This window comes from Gastrolobium bilobum, unplaced genomic scaffold, assembly GCF_033153095.1.
Source record: "Gastrolobium bilobum isolate Gb01-03AN ecotype WA unplaced genomic scaffold, APGP_CSIRO_Gbil_v1 utg2363, whole genome shotgun sequence".
In the NCBI taxonomy this organism is placed as follows: domain Eukaryota; kingdom Viridiplantae; phylum Streptophyta; class Magnoliopsida; order Fabales; family Fabaceae; genus Gastrolobium; species Gastrolobium bilobum.
This window is the reverse complement of record NW_026897239.1, coordinates 204,469-226,926: the sequence shown is the minus strand read 5'-3', so window position 1 is coordinate 226,926 and position 22,458 is coordinate 204,469. Positions and strand designations below refer to the sequence as shown.

At 34.4% G+C, this 22,458-nt stretch overlaps 2 protein-coding genes across 6 annotated transcripts; both read left to right on the top strand.

The window, feature by feature from the left end:
* Positions 1 to 1,577: 1,577 nt before the first annotated feature.
* On the top strand, positions 1,578 to 15,094 carry LOC133305118 (uncharacterized). 5 transcript variants are annotated; one of them, XM_061505256.1, is made up of 23 exons: positions 1,578 to 1,931; positions 2,341 to 2,448; positions 3,232 to 3,263; positions 4,300 to 4,381; positions 4,542 to 4,954; positions 5,369 to 5,801; positions 5,883 to 6,106; positions 6,414 to 6,609; positions 6,759 to 6,904; positions 7,348 to 7,522; positions 7,664 to 7,717; positions 8,126 to 8,305; positions 9,181 to 9,293; positions 10,921 to 11,100; positions 12,211 to 12,268; positions 12,766 to 12,825; positions 12,912 to 12,953; positions 13,045 to 13,172; positions 13,258 to 13,393; positions 13,491 to 13,568; positions 14,192 to 14,308; positions 14,409 to 14,471; positions 14,575 to 15,094. In XM_061505256.1, exons 1-23 carry the CDS (start codon positions 1,785 to 1,787, stop codon positions 14,659 to 14,661), a joined length of 3,252 nt encoding a protein of 1,083 aa, XP_061361240.1. In that variant the 5' UTR covers positions 1,578 to 1,784; the 3' UTR covers positions 14,662 to 15,094. The 5 variants fall into 5 exon arrangements, with proteins under 5 accessions (XP_061361240.1, XP_061361237.1, XP_061361238.1 ...); XM_061505253.1 differs by having other exon boundaries at positions 3,115 to 3,263; XM_061505254.1 differs by having other exon boundaries at positions 3,115 to 3,263; positions 13,255 to 13,393.
* A 1,781-nt stretch (positions 15,095 to 16,875) lies between these two features.
* On the top strand, positions 16,876 to 22,298 carry LOC133305105 (TMV resistance protein N-like). The gene is made up of 5 exons (XM_061505240.1): positions 16,876 to 17,523; positions 18,160 to 19,261; positions 20,004 to 20,279; positions 20,371 to 21,420; positions 21,594 to 22,298. Exons 1-5 carry the CDS (start codon positions 17,030 to 17,032, stop codon positions 22,071 to 22,073), a joined length of 3,402 nt encoding a protein of 1,133 aa, XP_061361224.1. The 5' UTR covers positions 16,876 to 17,029; the 3' UTR covers positions 22,074 to 22,298.
* The last annotated feature ends 160 nt before the right edge of the window (positions 22,299 to 22,458 follow it).

Below are 22,458 nucleotides of genomic sequence, written 5' to 3'. Positions count from 1 at the left end.
ATGACACATTACTCTTTTTCTTTTTAATGTAAATTTCACATCACTTACATATATAGAAATCGGTCCAATAATTCCTGCACAAAAATAATACGTATTGTGAACATTTATCGCTTCAAAAATAATTATGGAAAAAAATATTTAATGTTATTTTAAATAATTTTGTCTAATGTTCATCGAAATAACGTCATTTTGAAGTTAAAATTTTTAAAAATTAAAATGATAAAGACTATTATAAATCTGCAATAAATTAAAATTACAAACACACAATGATTTTCGCTTCAAAATGACATCGTTTCAGTAAACATTAGACAAAGTTATTTAAAATAATTTTAGAAAAAATGAACCCATTAAAAAAACAATATTATTTTGTATGAAAGTTATCATGATTTATTACCAATCACAATGGAAAAAAAAAATTAAAAAATATAATTGCCAAACCATAACATAATTCTTTCTTTTTTTTTTTTCTCATGAAATCAAATTCGTCGCATTTGACATTTTTTTACAAAAAATTATTAAGATAAACTACAAACGTATTTCTTTATTTCCTAATGTTGAAATCTCTCATATGATGATTTTGTGGTGGATCTCTTTATGTTAGAGATGATCTAATGAGTGTCATCATTGGAGAAGATACAAAGCCATTGAGAAATGTATCGTATTTAATAATAGTAGATCTTGTGGGCAAATTAATTCAAGAATATAAAAGAAATAGACAATCCTCGTTTTATACATTTTTGGTTACACATGTTATTCACCATTAAAAAAGACATACTGAAATGAATTTGCTAGAAATACAGTTCTTTTTCAATTTTAAAGATCCATCATGCACGATTTGATTATGATGGAAAATGAAATGACATAAATTGATGATTTTATTTCAAAGAATGCCTTTCACTATCTTATAGTAATTTAACCGTTGGGGAATATTGTGAATCTGCTTCTCTATTACTACTAATTATAGAAAATAATTTTAGTTAATCCTATTGTTGAATAGAAAAATAATTTTAGTTAATCCTATTGTTGAATTATATTTAAGTATTATCTTTATCCCACACACAAAATTTTATAAGATTTAAATGAATAAAATCTATAATCAAATTGTATTTACTATTTTGGCTCACATAAATGATTGCTTATGCAATACATGGTTGCAATGAAAGTGATGACGCCACCAACCTTTTCGCTCCATCCGCTAACTTTAATAATAGATATCATCAAAGAAATTTATTATCTTCACATGTATTTTAACGTATCCATCCATTTTTTCCACTCTAAATTATAAAAAATTATTATTATTTTTAAAAATGAGCTAATTTCACTGACAAAAAATAAATCGATAGATTTTAAAAGTAAAAATTTATATAATAATAATATCTTTATTATATTATAAAGACTTATTTTCTTATTTCATTATGATTTATATTAAGCATGAGCTAAGCTTATTAATATATATTTTTTTATATATTATATTTTTCTAAATCAATTCAATATATATAATAATGAAATTATAATTATTATTCTCTGGTACAATACAAAGGAGATTTATTTTATTTTTCAGTGTGGGTTGGCCCTGTAGTTGAACTCGGTTCTTCCCAATTAACAAATCCAAATCCAAATCCAAATCGTGGATCAAAGCTGAAACATTTGCATCAATTTTGTTCCCTTAGAAATGGTTATGATCTTGGTTTTGCAGTCCCTGATATCCTTCTGCAGATTCTAGATCTGTGATAGATTGCAGTAATTTGAAGCAAATCTGAGAAGAAGAAGAAGAAGAAGAAGTCATGTATATGGCATATGGGTGGCCTCAGGTGATCCCTCTTGAGCAGGGACTGTGTCCCTCTGCACAGAAGATTGTGTACCTCAAAGTTATCAATCGTTTGTTGCTTGTTGTCTCTCCCACTCACTTTGAACTTTGGAGCTCTTCCCAGGTATATGGATCCGTTCTTAACGTCTGTTTTAGCAATTGTATGTTTTGTTTCTTTTGTAAATTTTTGTTTTTTGTGAAAAAATGGAAATGGGTTTACATGGAGGTGAGTTTTTATAATGTGGGGGTATTGGGAATTTGTGTCTATATTATTCAATTGTGTATAATGTTTATGTTTTGGAGAGAATATGAACTGGGTTTTGATGGAGCTGAATTTCTGTAATGTGGGCATTTGGAGTATGTATTTGAATTCGTTTATACTTTTTTTTTTAAAAAAAATTTAATTTTGGGAAAAAAAGTTGAAATGTGTTTCATGAGGGTGAATTGTTGTAATGTGGGGTATATAGGGAAATATGGTTGGGTAAGAGATAGAGTTTGGGCTTAACAGTGTTTTGGATTTTATGTTGGTTCAGCATAGAGTGAGATTGGGGAAGTACAAGAGAGATTCGGATTCATTGCAGAGGGAAGGAGAAAACTTGCAGGCTGTGTGGAGCCCTGATGCCAAATTGATCGCTATTCTTGTAAGTTTTTCAGTGTGTTGATATATGATTGTTAATGAGATTTATGCAATGAATAACCAACTTTTATGCATCCCATATCTCTGGGTTACCTCTTTAATGTGCTTTGTGAACCGTTTGATTACACATTTTTTGATTAACAGAACAGGTAATTTGTACACATGTTTGATCACCTACTTTTTGGAGTTCAAGATGAAATGTGGGGTATAATCTTTAGAGTCTGCTAGTAAATTGAACAAAACTATCACTTACCTCAGCAAGCTGGCATTTAAATTGTCTGATTGGCAGTGGGCTGTGTTGCAATGAAAGATGCACCTTGCCCCATTTCAGTTAGATTTAGATGTTTTTTCTGGAATCAGATCACCTTGTTGTGTGCAAATTCAGGACAGTTGAAACTTGTTACTTGAATATTTTCTGGCTTTACCGCAATTTTAGTTTGTTCAGATTTATAATTATATCTTATTATTTGTGAGATATTCTACCTTAAATTTCATCTCATGTCTTTATTTTGTTGACACCGCTGATAACCCATTCCTTAAAATTAATGTTTTGCGGTTTAAGTATAAATTTGTTCTCGAATTCTTGTATTTGTTTATTAATCCTGTTTTATTCCTATAAGTGATAAGATGCTGTTTATGTTCCTAATACATCTGTATTTTCTATTTGCAGACATCTTCTTTCTATCTTCACATTTTTAAGGTCCAGCTCTCTGATAAAAGAATACACATTGGTGGGAAGCAACCCTCTGCTTTATGCCTAGCTACTATATCTCTTCTGCTTACTGAGCAAGTTCCTTTTGCAGTAGAGGATTTATCGGTGTAGGTTTCCAGCTAGTATTGATTTATAACTTTCTTCATCTATGGGAATTTATGCAATTGAACTAAATTACTACTGGTATAATTGGAATCTGATAGGAATATACTCATGAAGGTGTACGTAAGGTGGGTAGTAGGAGATTATATTCTACCAATGAGGTGGCATAATTAACTTTTGGAGGGAGAATAGAATATTTTAGGAGGTTAGGCTGAGTATAAGATGGGAATGTGAAGTGTGCGAGGGTACCTGGGATATATTTTGGAATTGGGACCCTTGGGAAAGTGTGAGGCCTCTCGAATTGCTTCACTCATTGTTATGTTCCTTCTGTCATTTCACACTTTTTTTCATGTCATTTGGTTTCCTGTAATTTCCCATCAGTTTTAATTGTTTTATTTTTAATATATATATCAGAAAATCTGGGTTTCCAAGCCAAAATCTCGTGTTCTACTATTTTTAATTGATTTTGGAGTTGGGTTCTTATCAGAATCCTCATAGCGTAATAAGATTTTATCTTTGTAAAATTTATGGTATGAAAAATAAAACATATTTTCCTTTTATGAAACTAGGAAAAAATGTTGATTTCTTTATTATCATTAAAATTGGTTGCACCATGCTACTTACTGCTGTGGTTGCTGATGAGTAGGAAATGCAGAGAGAAGTAGAAGAGTTAGGTATTTTATAAAATAAAAGTAGAAGAAATGTTATATAACCTCTGAAGAATGTGTCCTTCAGAAAAGTCCACATCCATTTGATTATAAGCCAAACTGCCAATGCTCTACGAAGTAACTATAGGTATCTGTCATGTTATGGGTCATTAATTATTGTGGCAATTGAGTGTCTACATGATTTCTTTTAACCCGCAGGCCTTATCTAAATTCTAAAGTCATGTGATATATTGTTCAATTTGTCAAACTATCTTTCCTCTATACTTCCTGAAAAGTGTCAATTTTTTTTGCTTCACTCTGTATATTGTAGTCTAAAATTGAAGCCATTTGTGGTGTGACCTTGATACTTCTCTTTATACAACTGTATTGCCAGGAGCAATATTGTTAGTGATAACAAACATATGCTGCTTGGACTTTCTGATGGAACTTTATACAGTATGTCTTGGAAGGGGGAGGTAATTTAAACATACAGCTTTACATTTTTGAAATTGTATCCCAATTTAACTTATTTTCTATGGTCATTGATATACTGGCAATATTCAACTGAGTATACAGAAATCTTTTTTTATTTTGATATATAACAATATTACTATCATTTTATGATATCCTGAACAGTTCTATGGGGCTTTCCAATTTGATCCACATCCTCCTGCGAGCTTTGATGATTCTCAAATACCACTTCTAGACAATGGTTTTTCTCCTAAAGGTCATCCAAAGGTTCTTAATTCCAATCACATTATTCCTAGAAACTCTGAAATCAACCAGCTGGAGCTTTGTCTTCCATTGAGGTTGCTATTAGTCTTGTATTCTGACGGGCAACTCGTGTCATGTTCCATAAGTAAGAAAGGTTTAAAGCAAGTTGACTGTATTAAAGCAGAAAAGAGGTTGGCTTGTGGTGATGCTGTATGTGCTTCAGTAGCTCTTGAGCAGCAAATTCTAGCTGTGGGTACCAGAAGAGGAACAGTGGAGTTGTATGATTTGGCTGAATCATCATTGCTTATACGTTCAGTCTCTTTGTATGACTGGGGGTAAGTTTTATTTAATATGCATGAAGGGAATTGATATCATAGTGAACACCTTTGTCTTTATTTACTTCTCCAAGCTTGATGCTCAAGTTCTCCAGAAGATTGTGCATAAATACTCTGGTTAAATGTTTTGTGTCACATGTTCCTCTAGCCTAATGCTGTCTCTGTTTCATTTACTTATTTATTTATGTTTTTAAAGGATGTCATCACAATTAACCTTCTTGGGAAAGATCAGCACATTCTAAGTTATTCCATCACTGGTCATCCCGATAAAATTACAGTTCTTTCCTTACTAGTCAATGCATGCAATTTCAGTGTGTCAGAAATATGACTATAGTGATAATTTTCTCATGTATTATCACTTATCAGTATATTAGGACTTGTGTCCAATGAAGTATTTTTATGACTATTTTGCAGATATTCAGTGGAGGACACTGGCCCTGTTAGTTGCATTGCTTGGACACCTGATAATTCTGCTTTTGCAGTTGGGTGGAAGTTAAGGGGGCTTACAGTTTGGTCTGTTTCTGGGTGTCGCTTGATGTCAACAATTAGACAAATAGGTTTAAGTTCTGTATCTTCTCCAATTGCTAAGCCAAACCATGATTGTAAGTACGAACCATTGATGGGTGGTACCTCACTGATGCAGTGGGATGAATATGGATATAGACTTTATGCTATCGAGGTGGGATCTTCTGAGAGAATTCTTTCTTTCTCATTTGGAAAATGCTGTCTTAGTAGAGGTGTTTCAGGCACTACATACATCCAGCAAGTGATTTATGGGGAAGACCGGTTACTCATCGTGCAGTCAGAAGAGACTGAAGAACTTAAAATGCTACATATTAACCTTCCAGTTATGTCTTTGATTGTCAAACTTTGAACATGTAATCTTCGTTGAATGAACTTCCCTTCTAAAGTTTAAAAATTTGTGCAGGTTTCTTATATTTCCCAAAACTGGCCTGTTCAACATGTGGCAGCTAGCCAGGATGGAATGTACTTAGCTGTTGCTGGTCTTCATGGTTTGATATTGTATGATATACGTTTGAAAAGATGGAGAGTATTTGGAGATGTCACCCAGGAGCAAAAGATTCAGTGTAAAGGTTTGTTATGGCTGGGGAAGATTGTCGTTGTCTGCAACTATATTGATTCTTCCAACACGTGAGATACTTTATTTGCTTGTTTTATGTGGTTCATACTTTAAATTTTACTGTTTGTCAAAATTGTCTTTCATAGCCAATTGGTGTCTAGCAATGTACATTGCTGGAAAAGTCTGAATCTAAAGGCTGTTAAGTTTTTATTTTTTTATATATGCGACTTAAAGTCTAGGTCTCATTGAATCCTCAAGAAAACACTGTAGGTCTAATTAAAACTATAGTTTCTGTAACATTTAATTGGAGCATTATGCAACATATGAAACCATTTTGTTCTATACCCAATGGTCTCTTAGGTCTCCTTTTTATCTCAGGTATGAATTGCTCTTTTACCCAAGATATCACCTTGATCAAAGCTCATTGCTCTGTCGAAAACCATTGCTTGCTAAACCAATGGTGATGGATGTGTACCAAGATTATATACTGGTTACATATAGACCATTTGATGTCCACATATTCCATGTGAAATTATTTGGTGAATTGTCTCCTTCAGGAAATCCAGATTTACAGGTAAATGCATACTTTTAAATAGTTTTTCTTCTTTTATTTTCATACTCGTTTGAGATGCTCATTTTTTTTATTTTATCTTTTTTGGTTTTGAAATTTCTCCAATAAAACTTGGTTTGTTATACATTTTTAAGTGATAACATGACAAACAGCTTTCTGCAGTACGAGAACTTTCAATTATGACTGCCAAGAGCCATCCTGCAGCAATGCGATTCATTCCTGATCAACTTCCAAGAGAATCTATATCAAACAATTACATTTCATCTTCATCAGATTCATTAACAAGAGAGCCAGCAAGGTAATGTCCTTGTGAACAGCATATACTCCCTTTCACCAATTTATTTTGCCACTTCTCTAATTAAGATGGTCCAAGGTAAAATGTCACTATCAGTGAAGTCAGAATGCGTTACAACTAAGTATCCCATACAATTATTGTCATACATATGGTTGTCTAAACTAGGTCTGAGTTCCAGGATTTTTGATTGTAGATAAGAATTGATGTGTCCTCCTAAACCTGGTTGTGTTTGTGTCTGTCCTGAAAGCCAAGGTTTTTTCTTTCCTATTAATAATTCATCTTGAAGAAATTTGATTTCCTTACAGTGTTTGTGCCAAGACAAATTTATAGCTATAATACTGGGATGGAAGCGCCTTTTTTTTTTTTCCTCGTGTGTGCGCGTGTGCGCTTGTTTGTGTGTGTTATATACTTGATGTCACATTCCTCATGAAAATGATTTGTTCTAGATGTTTGATATTGAGGGCAAATGGGGAGCTTTCGCTTCTTGATTTGGATGATGGACGGGAGAGAAATCTTACTGATTCAGTTGAACTATTTTGGGTCACCTGTGGCCAGTCTGAGGATAAGGCGAATTTGATTGAGGAAGTTTCATGGTTAGATTATGGTCATCGAGGCATGCAGGTAATTAACTGTTAAGATCTTTCTTATTCCCTGTATTTACATCCTATTATTTTACTAGGTTCGTATGATTTTTGATTCACTCTAGTATAATTCCTTATTTCTTGTCTAATAGTTTTTTACGTGGAAGGTTCATTGTTGCAGGTTTGGTATCCATCTCCATGTGCTAATTCTTTCAAGCAGGAGGATTTCTTGCAGGTCTGGATATAAATAAGCCGAAATGGATATTTATAATCTTGCATGCTGCATTGAACATAATCCAGAACTTTCAAAATTTTCTTTCCTCAACATTACATATTGTAACTCATTCCTTTGCTGCATTTTGTTGATATTGTAATTATAAAGAATCACATTCAACTGTTGGTCCATGTAGTGTGTGTGTGTATACATACTGTTGATTGGCTTCATATTCTATCTGATACTCTAGTCTCTCCAAAGCCCAGCGCTTGGCAAGGCATTTGGCTTGTCCTCTTCTTTTTCTCTTTGTTTCCTTTATTGAACAATTCCTGCATCATCTTAATCTGCTGGAATCATTTAATTTGCTGATTCGGCTAGGCATTTCTGGGATTTGTTAATTTTCTGAATTTAGCCTGAATTAATTTCTAGTTGGATCCGGAGCTTGAGTTTGATCGGGAAGTATACCCTCTGGGACTTCTTCCAAATGCTGGTGTAGTTGTTGGTGTTTCCCAGAGAATGTCATTTTCAGCAAGTGCAGAATTTCCATGTTTTGAGCCATCTCCTCAAGCACAAACAATACTGCACTGTCTGCTCCGTCATCTTCTTCAGGTATTACATTGAGTAAAATTGAAGATGGTTATAATTGCATGAACTCGAAATTCATATTTTAACTTTAGGACATTGTTGGTCTCTTGGTTTCCTTTTGCATTGAATGCCTAAAAAGGAGATCTCATTACAGTGGCATGAGCGCTGTATATGGTCCAATAAATTTAATATATGAGCACACTCGTTGTATTATATGAAAAGAAAAGCAGCCACGGATGTATTTCTCTTAGGTATCTTATGTTTTTCGATGTTATTAACTTGCATAGGAAATTTTTAAATTTGTGTCCGTCGACAAAACTAGTATCTAAGAAATAAGAAAATCGCAATATTTCATTATTGATGTTGATCTTTGAGTAATTGATTTGTGTAGTTATTGATTTTACTTTGAGGCACACCATATTGTTGTCAAGCAATGAGTAGGATGTGGTCTTTTATTGAATTAGTCAAAGTCTTTATTCTTATTTTCCTTAATTAACGTTGCATTGCTTCGAATTTTAAACTATCACATAGGATGTGTGAAATGCATGTCTTGGTTTTCATGCCACATGGAAAATATACATGTCGTTTTTTTGTCTGAATAGGATTACTTATTCTCAGACTATGTGCTCTTCTCTTCTTAATTTTATCTTCTTTTATATGAGAAAGATTAAACAAGATAGACATATTGTTATGTTTTCAGAGAGATTGGGGAGCATGGTAATGTCAGGTTGCAGTTGGGGGTTCTTTTGTTTTGTGTTGTGTTTATTTTATGCTTTTGGTATTGAGGGATGTTCAACCTTGTTCTTTTAAATTATCTTTCATTGCTGGATGAACTCTTGTTCTATAGAAAAAAGGGATATCCTGTGTGATTCATTCCTATTTATTTATATGTCTGCTAGAGGGACAAAATTGAGGAAGCTTTAAGGCTGGCAGAGCTATCAGCAGAGAAGCCTCATTTTTCACACTGTCTAGAGTGGCTTCTTTTTACAGTATTTGAAGCAGATATATCCAGGTACTTTAATTTGGAAATGTTTATAGTTTCAGACTTTCAGTCAAATATTTGAATTTTAACCATTGGTTGTGTTTATGAGGATAGGGTTTAGTGTTTGTCATTTAAAAGGATGGTCATTTTAGATGAATGTAGTGTTTTTTTTTAAATTTTAAATTATAAACTTTTTCCTCCACTCTCTCTCCCCCATAGTTTGTTCCTTTATCTCTCTTAAAAGGATATAAGTGTGTGTCCTTTAAAAGGACACACACTTTTCCCATGAGGATATGTCCCACATGCAACCTTTCTGCTTAATATTATTAGAGGATCTCTAGTACTTGCTGTATAATTTAATCAACTCTTAGCACATAACAAGTATTGGTACGTTTTAATTAAGATTTGGCCACTTATAAATGAACTCTCATCATGAAAAACTGAATTCTCTTCTTTGATATGGCTGAAAATGGGGAATTTCAGCAAAATATTGGGGTAGGTCCTTCATCTATAAAAGGAGTATAAAACAGTGCAGTTAAACGTGCCAAGAGGCATACCTAAGGCACTAAGGCGAGGCGAGGGAAGGGGCTAACGGCCTAACACCTCTTGCTAGATGAGGCATTGCGCCTGCTGTGAACTCACGCTTTAAGGGCACTTTTTTTATTCAATTTTATTTTTTTTCTCTCTTCTATATTTTCCTATCATTAAATGTGTTTCTTTAATTACTGTTCTATTCTTATTACATGGTTTATTTGCTTTGCTGCTGTATTAGTTTCCTGTTTTCTGTTTACTTGTTGCATGCTCTGATTGTCTAATCTAGGATTTTACCTCTTTTTATTAAGAATTTTGATTTTTAGGGCTGCTGCACATCTATTTTGATTATGAACTTCGACTTTATAGCTTGTTATGAGCCTATTAAGCTTTATTAGTTAAAATATATATATTTACTTATGCTAATGCCTTTCATCAATTAGATGTGCGCTTTTTGGCACCTTTAGGACTTTCACCTTTGATTACCTCAGTAAGAAAACATTGTTTTATTCACTGCTTGCCCAAAAAGTAAAATCCAAACACTTTAAAAATTAGCTATTGAAGCCCACATTTATAAGATGTAAAGAACCTTGGGATACACCACCCCAAAAGCTAGCTCAAAGGGTGGGAGTGCCCAAGGCCTTATAAACTTCACATTAGTTGCACATACAACCATTGTGGGACTATCTCAACACGTCCCCTCACACAAGAGCCCATTGGGCTTGAAGAGTGGACAATGCAACAGGCCCAGCCTACCTGTGCTAAGAAACGCCACAAGAGAAAGTGGGGGACGGCGAGGCTCTGATACCATGTAAAGAACCTTGAGGTCACCACCCCAAAAGCTAGCTCAAAGGGTGGAAGTGCCCAAGGCCTTATAAGCTCCACATTAGTTGCTCATATAATCAATGTGGGACTATATATCTCAACATAAGATCACTAGGACCTCTCCTGTCATTCCTATGATCTGAAACACGATACAACTTTGATGCTAAGGCAATCTGGTAGTTTGCTGTATTTTCTTTGCTTTTTCCTTTGATTGAGCACGAATGCAGTAATTTCTTGGTGCCTAACTTTGTTGCCAATTGGATTTTGTCCTAGTGTTTAATTTTCATGCCAATTACTCCAGGCCAAATGTAAACAAGAACCAGGTCTCAGTTCTTAAACATGCTAAAAGAACTCTTTTGGAGAAGACCTGTGATTTGATCAGAAATTTTCCAGAGTACCTAGATGTTGTTGTAAGCGTCGCAAGAAAAACTGATGGTCGTCATTGGGCAGATTTATTCTCTGCTGCTGGAAGATCAACAGAGTATGTCTTTCAAGCATCTATGCTTTTCATTTTGATTTCAACTTTCATCAATGTAAAAAACCAATTCAATCCAAAAGCTTAAGCTGTTGGGTGGGGCTACATTAACGGTTTTATATTTCTCTAACACGCCTCCTTACACGAAAGCCCACTGGGGTTGAAGGGTGGATGATGCATCAGGCTCAGCCTATCTGTGCTAAGAAACTCCACAATATTTAATTATTTTTATTAATAGAATGGAGTCAGTGAGGATCGAACTCATGACCACTTAGTTATGTCGGCTCTGATACTATTTAAAGAACCAATTCAACCTAAAAGTTTAAGTTGTTGAGTGAGGCTACATTAATGGTTTTATATTTCTCTAACAATCAATATGTGAAATGTGCGTCTTTCAAAAAAAGGAATCATGTAGAGCAAAAAGAAAATACAATACTTGACATGACATACATTTGGAGAGTTATTAAGTTGGAGAAATCCTTATAGGGTGAACTTGGTAATATATTCTATTTGGTGCTAGATACTGTTTTTGTATGGCTTGTCAAGAATATAACTTTCTAGCATCTCAGTTATCAAATTTCTACCTTTGTATTATTAAATGCTTCATTTTTTTATTCTCCCGCATGTTAATGTAATTAGGAAGCTCATTTGGCGGCGTGAATGGATTGGATAGAAAAGAAATGTAAAACTTTTTTCTTGCATGAAACAGGACCATAAGAGGAATTCGATATTGTAATATCCATTAGAACTATCATGTTTGTGAAAAAAATTTCATAGTGCTGCTTCAAGTGAACCAAGGAAAACTGAAGTTATTGAAAAAGACAATATGATATTCATTTGTGAAATCACATTGTTATTTTTATACTTTAAGACTTATACTGAAAAAAAGAAAGAAGAGAATCGTACAAAATTTAGTATTTTTACATGTATCTAATATATGATAAGTAGTTCTACCTTTTACAGTGAAAATGGTCACTAAGCTGTTTCTTCACTGCAAAGTCATCTGAATTTTGTTGCCTATTTGGCTTGCTAGTGCAAATTATAATGCTTATTTCACTGCTATATTTTAGATGTGCAAATATTCTTTTTTTATTTCTTTTTGGGGTTTCTGTATAGATTGTTTGAGGAATGCTTTCAGCGTAGATGGTATCGCACTGCAGCTTGCTATATACTTGTAAGAATAACTTGCACTTTTCAATCGGTCTCTTTATATGTAGAAACATTATCACTCTATCATTTCTTGCTTTCTTGTATTTCTTTTCTGTATCTTTTATCAGTCTCCCCCTATAAATAAGAATTGTTTGATTCAATTTTAAATCATTATTAGCATGTTTTATATTCATTCTGAGGTTTCTATTTTATGATTTGAGTGTTGCATTGCATAATTGGCGATAATTCAAAAGTTTATTTGGTTTTAAGTTTTCTCTCTGGTTTGACAAAATTCCTGTTGTGTTTAATCCACACATGTTGCACTTTGTTACTTTCAAAAAGAACAGATTATCTCTTTTCTGGTTTGATTGTTATATTATATATGCTTTAGGATTGCTGAACGATATTTTATGGTTTCCCTAGTTTCTGCATTCAAACTGGTCATGAAATTCTATATATATATATACACACACACACACACACTATCATGTGATCAAGTTCATTTCATCTGAAATATAACAGGTGATTGCTAAACTTGAAGGCCCTGCTGTAAGTCAGTACTGTGCTTTGCGGTTATTGCAGGTTTGGGCTTGATTGCTTAAGTCATTTTATTTTATTTTTTCAAAACTTAAGTCACATCAATGATGTGAGTTATCAAACTTATGCAGGCAACACTTGATGAATCTTTGTATGAGCTTGCTGGGGAGCTGGTATTGTTTTGAAACTCCACGAGATTATATATCTTATACAAGAGGTTGTGACCTTTTCCTTTTTCTTAACTATTTTGTTTTGGGTTCTCAGGTGAGGTTCTTGCTAAGATCTGGTAGAGAATATGACCAAGCATCAACCGATTCAGATAAACTTTCTCCCAGATTTTTGGGCTATTTCCTTTTTCGTTCTAGTGAGCAGAAGCAGTCATTGGATAAAAGGTTCATATACATTTTAGTGAATTGTTTTTTCTGTTGTCCTAGCATCAAAGTTACCAACCATGCTAAGTAATTTTCTTTGGAGCAGCACCTCATTCAAGGAACAAAGTGCTCATGTTGCCTCGGTTAAGAATATTTTAGAAAACCATGCTAGTTACCTGATGTCAGGGAAAGAGCTCTCCAAGCTTGTTGCATTTGTGAAAGGCACTCAGTTTGACTTAGTGGTAAGAAGATCTTACTGATTGACTTGTTCTAATCCCCTTAAGATAATTTTCTTTCAGTTTAAAAGTGTTTAAATTGTTCAGTGACAATCAATTGCAGGAGTATCTACAACGAGAAAGATACGGGAGTGCTCGGCTGGAGAATTTTGCTTCAGGACTTGAACTACTAAGCCAAAAGGTTTAAGATTTTAACATTTGGAAAACAAAACTTCCTCGATGACCGTACTATGTACTTCATTTCATTGGTTTAACTTTTAAATTTCGGTGGCCTAATATTGCTTTCTCTCTTTGCAAGCTTTCTTTCTACAGGAGTTGTTAGTTGATGCATATATAATGTCTGATACTGTAGTGTAGATTTGCTTCGTGTTTTATGTGTTCCAGCCTTAGTTTTATACTCTCTGGTGATACTACAAACTTGTTCTGTGGCCTAGTATATTGGTACTCATTTTGGTTATTTAGGTATGAATTTATTAGGTAGTTTTGCTGCTATAACCAAATAAATGCGATCAGTTATGCTCTAAAAGGTCTCATGATATTGGAGGATACCTTATCCTCCTGTCATTGTGTACTTTCCTTCTCTTATCTCTTTGATAAAATTTATTTTTCTATCTCATGGCATCGAAATAAACCTTGAATCTTGATTTAGATATTAGAAGGGGTAACAATAATACTTCACTGCTGAAGCCGATTTTCAATAATGCAATGATGCAAAGTCTTTGATCATTTGGCAGAAGCATGTCTAGATTTATTCTTTAGCTTTTTTTCCTCGCCCCATTAATGAACACTATTTTTTGTTATCAGCTTCAAATGGGAACATTACAGAGCCGGTTGGATGCTGACTTTCTCCTGGCTCATATGTGCTCGGTCAAGTTTAAGGAATGGATAGTTGTCCTGGCTACTCTCTTAAGACGTTCCGAGGTACTTAAGTTTGGGTTCATTGTGTACTGGATAGTTGTTCTCCCATTTTGGAAAGGGTTCACTTTGTTGACAAGTGTATTCTTCTGGTGAGATTTTGTAGGTTCTTTTTGACTTATTCCGTCATGATGATCGGTTGTGGAAAGCTTACTGCACCACCCTGCAGGTATAGCTATTTTAATTTTCCTGATGTAAGTTATGGTCATGGCAGTATGTATACTTAAATGAAATAAAACATGTGGTTCTTGCCTGTTTTCTATGCACTACAGTCACACCCGGCATTTACTGAATATCAAGATTTGCTGGAGGACCTGGAACAGAAACTTTCATCGGTTGCAAATGTGGAAGAAAATTAAAAGTGAGTATAGATTTCACATCTGGACTGTGTGGAAGTAATCTACTTGGGTAGGTTTCACCTCTCTGCCCACATGACATTATGATGGATCATGTCACACGTAAGGACCATGCATCCTTTCCCTTGGATTTGATTGTGGGAACCAGAAAACTACATTTATGTGCTGGTTTACCATGATCTTGTGGTAACAAATTTATTATTCTATGGTGCTAATCCAATGAATCCCGAATAGTACTTGTAGATAGAGGTTAGAAATATCTTTAGGGAGGCTTGTGCATGTCTGAGGATTCATTATTCTTTTCACTTTTTAATCCACATTTTGTAATATGTGTTTTTGTAAAAAAGCATCAACAGATCCATCTGTGTATATATTAGTTATATGCTCTTGATCAGCTCAACATTCATAGTGGAATTTATGCACTTGTTTTTTCTCCCTTAATTGAGCATATCTAGATTTGTTCCTGTTTCGCGTTCACTGTTTCTTAAGATGTGCTTAAGCTCAATCCATTTTGAATTGACATGTTTTTCTTTTATACATTTTATTATTTCATGCTAGCATGGCTTAGTAATCTAAAGATTCTTTTGCTTTAGCATAGTCCTGTTATAATCAGCAAAACATGGTCCTATTGTAAATAAGAAAGTAAGAAGTGACCATGATTACCCTTTTTTCGTGTATTTCTTAATTCTTCGAATTGATATTATTGCTTGCTTCGGTTAAAGGATGCAAAATCCATCACCATCTTCTTGCACTGTTTTCTTCTCTGTCAAAAAAAAAAAAAAAAAACAAAGACCGAAAGTAATGAAACTCATTTTTTTGTCTTAGGAACCCACAACTATTGTCTGTTTTTTTTGTCAAAGGGGAATTAATTTAGCATACACCTTCCATTATTTTCTTGTGTTTAGTAACTACAGAAAAACTATGTTTGATAGTCCATAAACTCGTTTTCTTTCCACATTGATGAACATAATTTTTGTATAAACTTCATTTCTTTAAATGCAATTAGCTTTAAAATTTATATTAAAAATAAGCCATGCAATGCTGCGAATGCATGAGTTATATAGACTAATTTTTAATAAAAAAAAGTTGCATAAATAAAGCATCAAACTTTTATGTGTCACTTTTTCCTTCCTTGGGTTCGGATTCTATCCCTTTCATCCTTTCTTTTATTTGATAAATCTCTCACCTTTACTTTCCAAAATTCTTCGAAGGCGAATCTATTAGAAAACATAGAAACAGAATGGACAAGGTTACGTATAACGTTAATGATGAACTTCGTAAACCATTTTTTATGAAGTTCCATTTTTTCCTTATCAATTTTATTTTTATACACATAAAATATAATACTTATTACTAATAGATTATTAACTACTGATTAATAACGTTTAAATTTTAATTAATGTTACTTTTTTGGTTAAAAAATACATTGTTCTTAGTTCATTAATTATCCGATATATATATATATATATATATATATATATATATATATATATATATATATATTGTTCTTTTGACTTGCGTACTATCCATTTGCTTTTTATTTTATTTTATTTTATAAATCTCCCACGTTTTACGTTCGAAGTTTCTCCGAAAATGAGTCAACTTGAAGCAGGGAAAAAAGAAAAGAAAAAGAAAAATGTGTGGAGTCGATATATATATTAAAATTTATAATAATTTTTATAAATTCTTTTTATAATAAGAAAAAAGAATTTAACATTTTTCATGTTATATGAAATAAATTTATTTATCTTATACACAAACACAAAAGTATACGGAGCCTATATTTTTTTTTCTTTTTTTTTTTTCTGTTTTCCACGTAAGCTCCTCACACTTTTTTATATATTTGTAAGATATAAACTTGGGCAATATTACTCTTATGCAATAGGAATTTTTTTTTATCTTATGTCCATACATCCATATTTGTGTCAATTATTTTTTATTTTTTTTATTTTTCTTTCTACTGGGCCCCACTTTAAATTGAGTGTGTAGGAGATAACAAAATTTTTATGTGACATGAGACTACAATTACCCTATAAACTTATATGTTAAACATTAAAGCCAATGAAAAAACGAAAGTAACTAAAGTAGTGATTGAAAGTAGCTTCCACTCTCCTTCCATCCATGAAGACTACAGTTGTATTCACACTAACATAAATGCTTCTCTTTTTCAACTTCTCTACCAAACTAGCTTCCACACTCTTCCTTGCAAACACAATACCATGTATTCACAGTTAGCTTAGTCTTCCTTATTATGTCTTCACCTTTTACTGTCCAACCATAATCCTACAAAAAGCATAGAACAGGTAGCATCAGAAATCCAAGATCACCCCAAAACACAAGCTGATATAGATCACACCAATCCAAGATCACCATGGAAGGAGCCTCTTCTTCCTCTCCTTCTTCTGGAGCATGTACCTACCATGTGTTCTTGAGTTTTAGGGGAGAAGACACACGTAAAGGGTTCACTGACCATCTCTGTGCTTCACTTGAAAGAAAAGGGATCACAACTTTCAGGGATGACAAAGACCTTGAGAGAGGACAAGTCATTTCACAAGAGCTCCTCAAAGCAATAGAAGAATCCATGTTTGCAATCACCATTCTTTCACCAAACTATGCTTCCTCAACTTGGTGTTTGGATGAGCTCCAAAAGATTGTTGAGTGTAACAACAACAAAAACCTCAGGCTAGCAATCATGCCAGTCTTCTATGGCGTGGACCCTTCTGATGTGAGGCACCAAAGAGGAAGCTATGAGGAAGCTTTCAAAAAACATGAAGAGAATTTCCAACAAGACAGAGAGAAGGTTCAAAGATGGAGAGATGCGTTAAGACATGCTGCGAGTCATTCTGGTTGGGACTCCAAGGATCGGTAAGTTGTCTCACCATTAGGTTTATTATTTTTTACTCATAATCTGAATGTTGAATTTGAAGAGTAGTCTTAGCAGAATGGTTGGTTTTTGTTACCATCTGGCCAAAAGGTCATAATCATGTCTTAGAGATATTAATATAAACCTTTAATGTGGACATCACTCACCAAATTAAGCTTTTGGTTGAAAAGGTTTTTTTGCTGTGGAGTTTGTTAACATAGGTAGCTGGATCTATTTATTGTCCACTTTTCAAATCTAACGAGCTCTTGCGTGAGGGGACGTATTAGATATATAAATTTAAACCATTAATGTGGATATCACTTACCAACTTGAACTTTTGGATTGAAATTGTTCTTTACACCTGTTATAGACCTATAGTCTAACTCTTTCTTAAACCTTGTGCGTAGCGAGAGAGTATTATAGCATGAGATTACAAAATCATTTTCAAAGTTTCATTTAATAGCCTTAATTTTTGAGTTGAGTTAGTACTTCATACTGTCAAGGTTTGTGTTTCAGATTTTACCTTGGATTTGCAAAATACGAAATAATAACTTGGTGTTTTCGGTTTGTTGCTTTATTTTCTTATGGTTCTTTGTTGGATTCAATACAAGTTTTTCTCTTTACTTCTGTCTATGCAGGCATGAGGCAGCACTTGTTGAAAGCATTACTGAGCTTGTACATAAAAAGCTGATTCCAAAATTGCCATCTTGTACGGAGAACCTTGTTGGGATTGCTTCAAGGGTGGAGGAAGTGAATAGGCTCATAGGAATGGGGTTGAGTGATGTTCGCTTTATAGGCATATGGGGCATGGGTGGCATAGGAAAGACAACTATTGCTAGAGCAGTCTATGAAGCATTAGCAATCAATGGCAAGTTTGAAGCTACTTGCTTTCTTGGTAATGTTAGAGAGGTATCTGAGACAAATGGTTTAGTTCACATACAAAGAGAACTTCTTTGTCGTCTAAATATAAGTAGCAGTTCTTGTTATGATTTATGTGATGGGAAAAAGACAATACAAAACTCTTTATGTAGAAAAAAGGTTCTGCTTGTTCTTGATGATGTAAATGAAGTAAACCAATTGGAGAATTTGGCTGGGAAGCAAGATTGGTTTGGTCAGGGAAGCCGAGTAATAATCACAACTAGAGATATGCACTTGCTAGTGACACATGGAGTGCATAAAACTTATAAGGTTGGAAGGTTGTGCCAAAATGAAGCCCTTCATCTATTTTGTTTGAAGGCCTTTAAACGTGATCAACCACAAGAAGGGTATTTGGATTTGTCCAATGAAGTGGTGGATTATACTGGTGATCTTCCATTGGCACTTGAGGTGTTGGGTTCCTATCTCTATGGAAGAACTGTTGATGTTTGGCATAGTGCTGTGAAAAAATTAAGAAGCGTTCCACACCCCAAAATTCAAGATACGCTGAAAATAAGTTATGATGGTTTAGATTCCATGGAGAAGAATATTTTTCTTGATATAGCCTGTTTCTTCAAGGGAATGAAGAGAGATGAATTAATAGATATATTGGAAAATTGTGATTATTGTCCTCAAATTGGAATTGAAATTTTGATTGAAAGATCTTTGGTAAGTCTAGATCCGGGGAATAATGAATTGAGGATGCATGATTTGCTCCGAGAAATGGGCAGGAATATTGTATTTCAAGAATCTCCAAATGATCCTGGCAGACGTAGCAGGTTGTGGTTTCAAGAGGACATTGATCATGTGTTAGCAAAAAATAAGGTACATGCCTATTTTTCTGCCACTATTGGATGTGTTGAGAAATATAGTTCCACATTGGTTGTATGTGCAACTAATGTGGAGTTTATAAGGCCTTGGGCACTCCCATCCTTTGAGCTAGTTTTTGGGGTGGTGACCTCAAGGTTCTTTACATGGTATCAGAGCCTCGCCGCCCCCCACTTTCTCTTGTGGCGTTTCTTAGCACAGGTAGGCTGGGCCTGTTGCATTGTCCACTCTTCAAGCCCAATGGGCTCTTGTGTGAGGGGGCGTGTTGAGATATATAGTCCTACATTGGTTGTATGAGCAACTAATGTGGAGTTTATAAGGCCTTGAGCACTCCCACCCTTTGAGCTAGCTTTTGGGGTGGTGATCTCAAGGTTCTTAACATGGTATCAGAGCGTTCGAAATCTCACCGCCTCCCATTTTCTTTGTAGTGGAATTTCCACATGTAGGTGGGCTTGTATGTTGTTCACCCTTCAAGCCCAGTGGGCTCTTGTGTGAGGGGGCGTGTTGAGAAATATAGTCCCACATTGGTCGTATGTGCAACTAATGTGGAGTTTATAAGACCTTGGGCACTCCCACCCTTTGAGCTAGCTTTTGGGGTGGTGATCTCAAGGTTCTTAACAGGATGATTGATGTTAGATAAAATAAACATGGTACTAACATACAAACAAGGCAATGCATTCAATATTTTGTGTTTTATTTGTTCTGTAAGATAACATTATTTGTCATTCTGGTTTTGTAGGGAACTGAAGCAATTCATGGTATAGTTCTGAACTTACCTCAACCATATGAAGCACGCTGGAATACTGAAGCCTTCTCAAAGACAAGTCAGCTAAAATTTCTCAGCTTATGTGAGATGCAACTTCCCCTTGGACTAAGCTTCCTTCCTAGTTCAGTAAAAGTTCTTCATTGGAGAGGATGCCCTTTGAAAACTCTGCCACTAAGAAATCAATTGGATGAAGTTGTTGACATTAAATTGTCTCATAGTGAAATTGAACAACTTTGGCAAGGAATTAAGGTAGGACCCTCTCATCAAGAGCTATATTAAATTTTGTCACAATGACATTCAAAGCTGATCATTTTTTCTCATTTTTTACAATTTTGAGCAGTTTATGGAAAAGCTGAAGTACCTGAATTTGACTTTTTCCAAGAACCTAAAGCGATTGCCTGATTTTTCTGGGGTCCCAAATCTTGAAACACTGGTTCTTAAAGGCTGTGAAAGCCTAACTGAAGTTCATCCATCCCTTGTACAGCACAACAAAGTTGTTCTAATGAATTTTGAAGATTGCAAGAGTCTTAGAGCTCTTCCAGGTAAATTGGAGATGAGTTCCCTGAAGGAGTTAATTCTTTCTGGTTGTTCTGAATTTAAATTTCTCCCAGAGTTTGGGGAAAGGATGGAACATCTATCAATGCTTGCTTTAGAGGGAACAGCTATAAAAAAACTACCCTCATCACTAGGATGCCTAGTTGGGCTTGCTGTTTTGAACTTAAAGAATTGCAAAAGTCTTGTTTGCCTTCCAGATTCCATTCATGGATTGATTTCCCTCAGAATTCTAAATATTTCTGGGTGCTCAAAGCTCAGTAGATTGCCAGAGGGTTTAAAGGAAATCAAGTGTTTGGAGGAACTTGATGCCAGTGAAAGTGGTATTGAAGAACTACCTTCGTTGGTCTTTTATTTAGAAAATCTTAAAGTGTTATCATTTGCTGGGTGCAAAGGGTCAGTGTCTAATTCAGTGAATTTGAGTCACTTCAATTGGCTGTTTAGAAGTAAACCAGCTTTCACTGGATTCAGATTGCCTCCTTCTGTCTCAAGTCTACCATCTTTGAGATATATAAATTTAAGTTACTGCAATCTCTCCGAAGAATCAATCCCACATGATTTTTGCCACTTATCATCATTGTTGTCTTTGGATCTAACTGGTAACAACTTTGTTAGCATACCAAGCAGCATTTCTAAACTTCCAAAGCTGAAATTTCTTGGGCTGAATAGATGCCAAAAGCTTCAATTGTTGCCAGACCTTCCGTCAAGCATAATAGAGTTGGACGCAAGCAATTGTAATTCACTTGAAACTTCCAAATTCAATCCAACAAAGCCATGTAGTCTATTTGCATCACCTGTAAAATTGTGCTTACCTCGAGAATTGAATAGCTTTATTGAGGTATGTATCCTGGATTTATCTCTTAAGTGTGCTGAAATTCTTTAAGTACTCTCACAGTAATACATTAAGCCAATCAAAGCATAACATGGCTTTATAATAAGTTTAAGTTTATAATAAAGTTTAAGAATCTCCGTTCTTTTTACTTATTCAAATATTACAATGATTTGTTACAGGAACTTTGTCTTCCTAGTGCAAGATTTGACATGCTTTATACAGGGAGTGAAATTCCATCTTGGTTTGTTCCTCAAAAATGTGTTTCTTGGGCAAAAATACAAGTCCCTAATAATTGCCCTCTAGATGAATGGGTGGGGTTTGTTTTGTGTTTCCTATTAGTAAGTTATGCGGATCCACCTGAGTCATGCTGTCATGAAATCGATTGTTATTTGTTTGGACCTAATGGTAAGATGTTCGTCGCCACAAGGACTTTACCTCCTATGGAGCAAGGTTATCCTCACCTTTATATTCTTTATTTGTCCATTGATCGATTTCGTGAGAGAATTCTCGAAGATGATGATTACTGGAGTACAATTGAATTTGCTTTGAAAAGTTATTGTTGTCAATCATTGCAAATAGTGAGGTGTGGGAGCCGTTTGGTATGTAAGCAAGATGTTGAAAATTGGAACAAAGCAATGAGTCAATGCAATAGTAGTTGAAGGATATTTGGAGCTGAAATAGTTGGAGCTGCCAGTGGCATGGTGTGACAAAGTGGACCAGGAACATGGTGCATAAGTAGACAACTTAGGAATAATGCAGATGCAGGGTGGTTTTCTAGTTCTAAGTTATGCTATGGTGATTTCAGTTTGTCTTGGTTAGATTCAGTCGATGAAAATCTTCAACTTGGTGTTGTTTATATTTGACCTTGATGTGACAATTTAAACGAGACCATTTGAATCTATAAATTAATAAATTCTGTTTGTATGAAAATATTATGTCTATATTTAGAAGTGAACATCTTTTTTATGTTATGGTTTCTTGTATGACAGATTGCATGTTCTAATGACTTTGGTGTTAATATCAGCTAGTGATTAGGACCTAGTT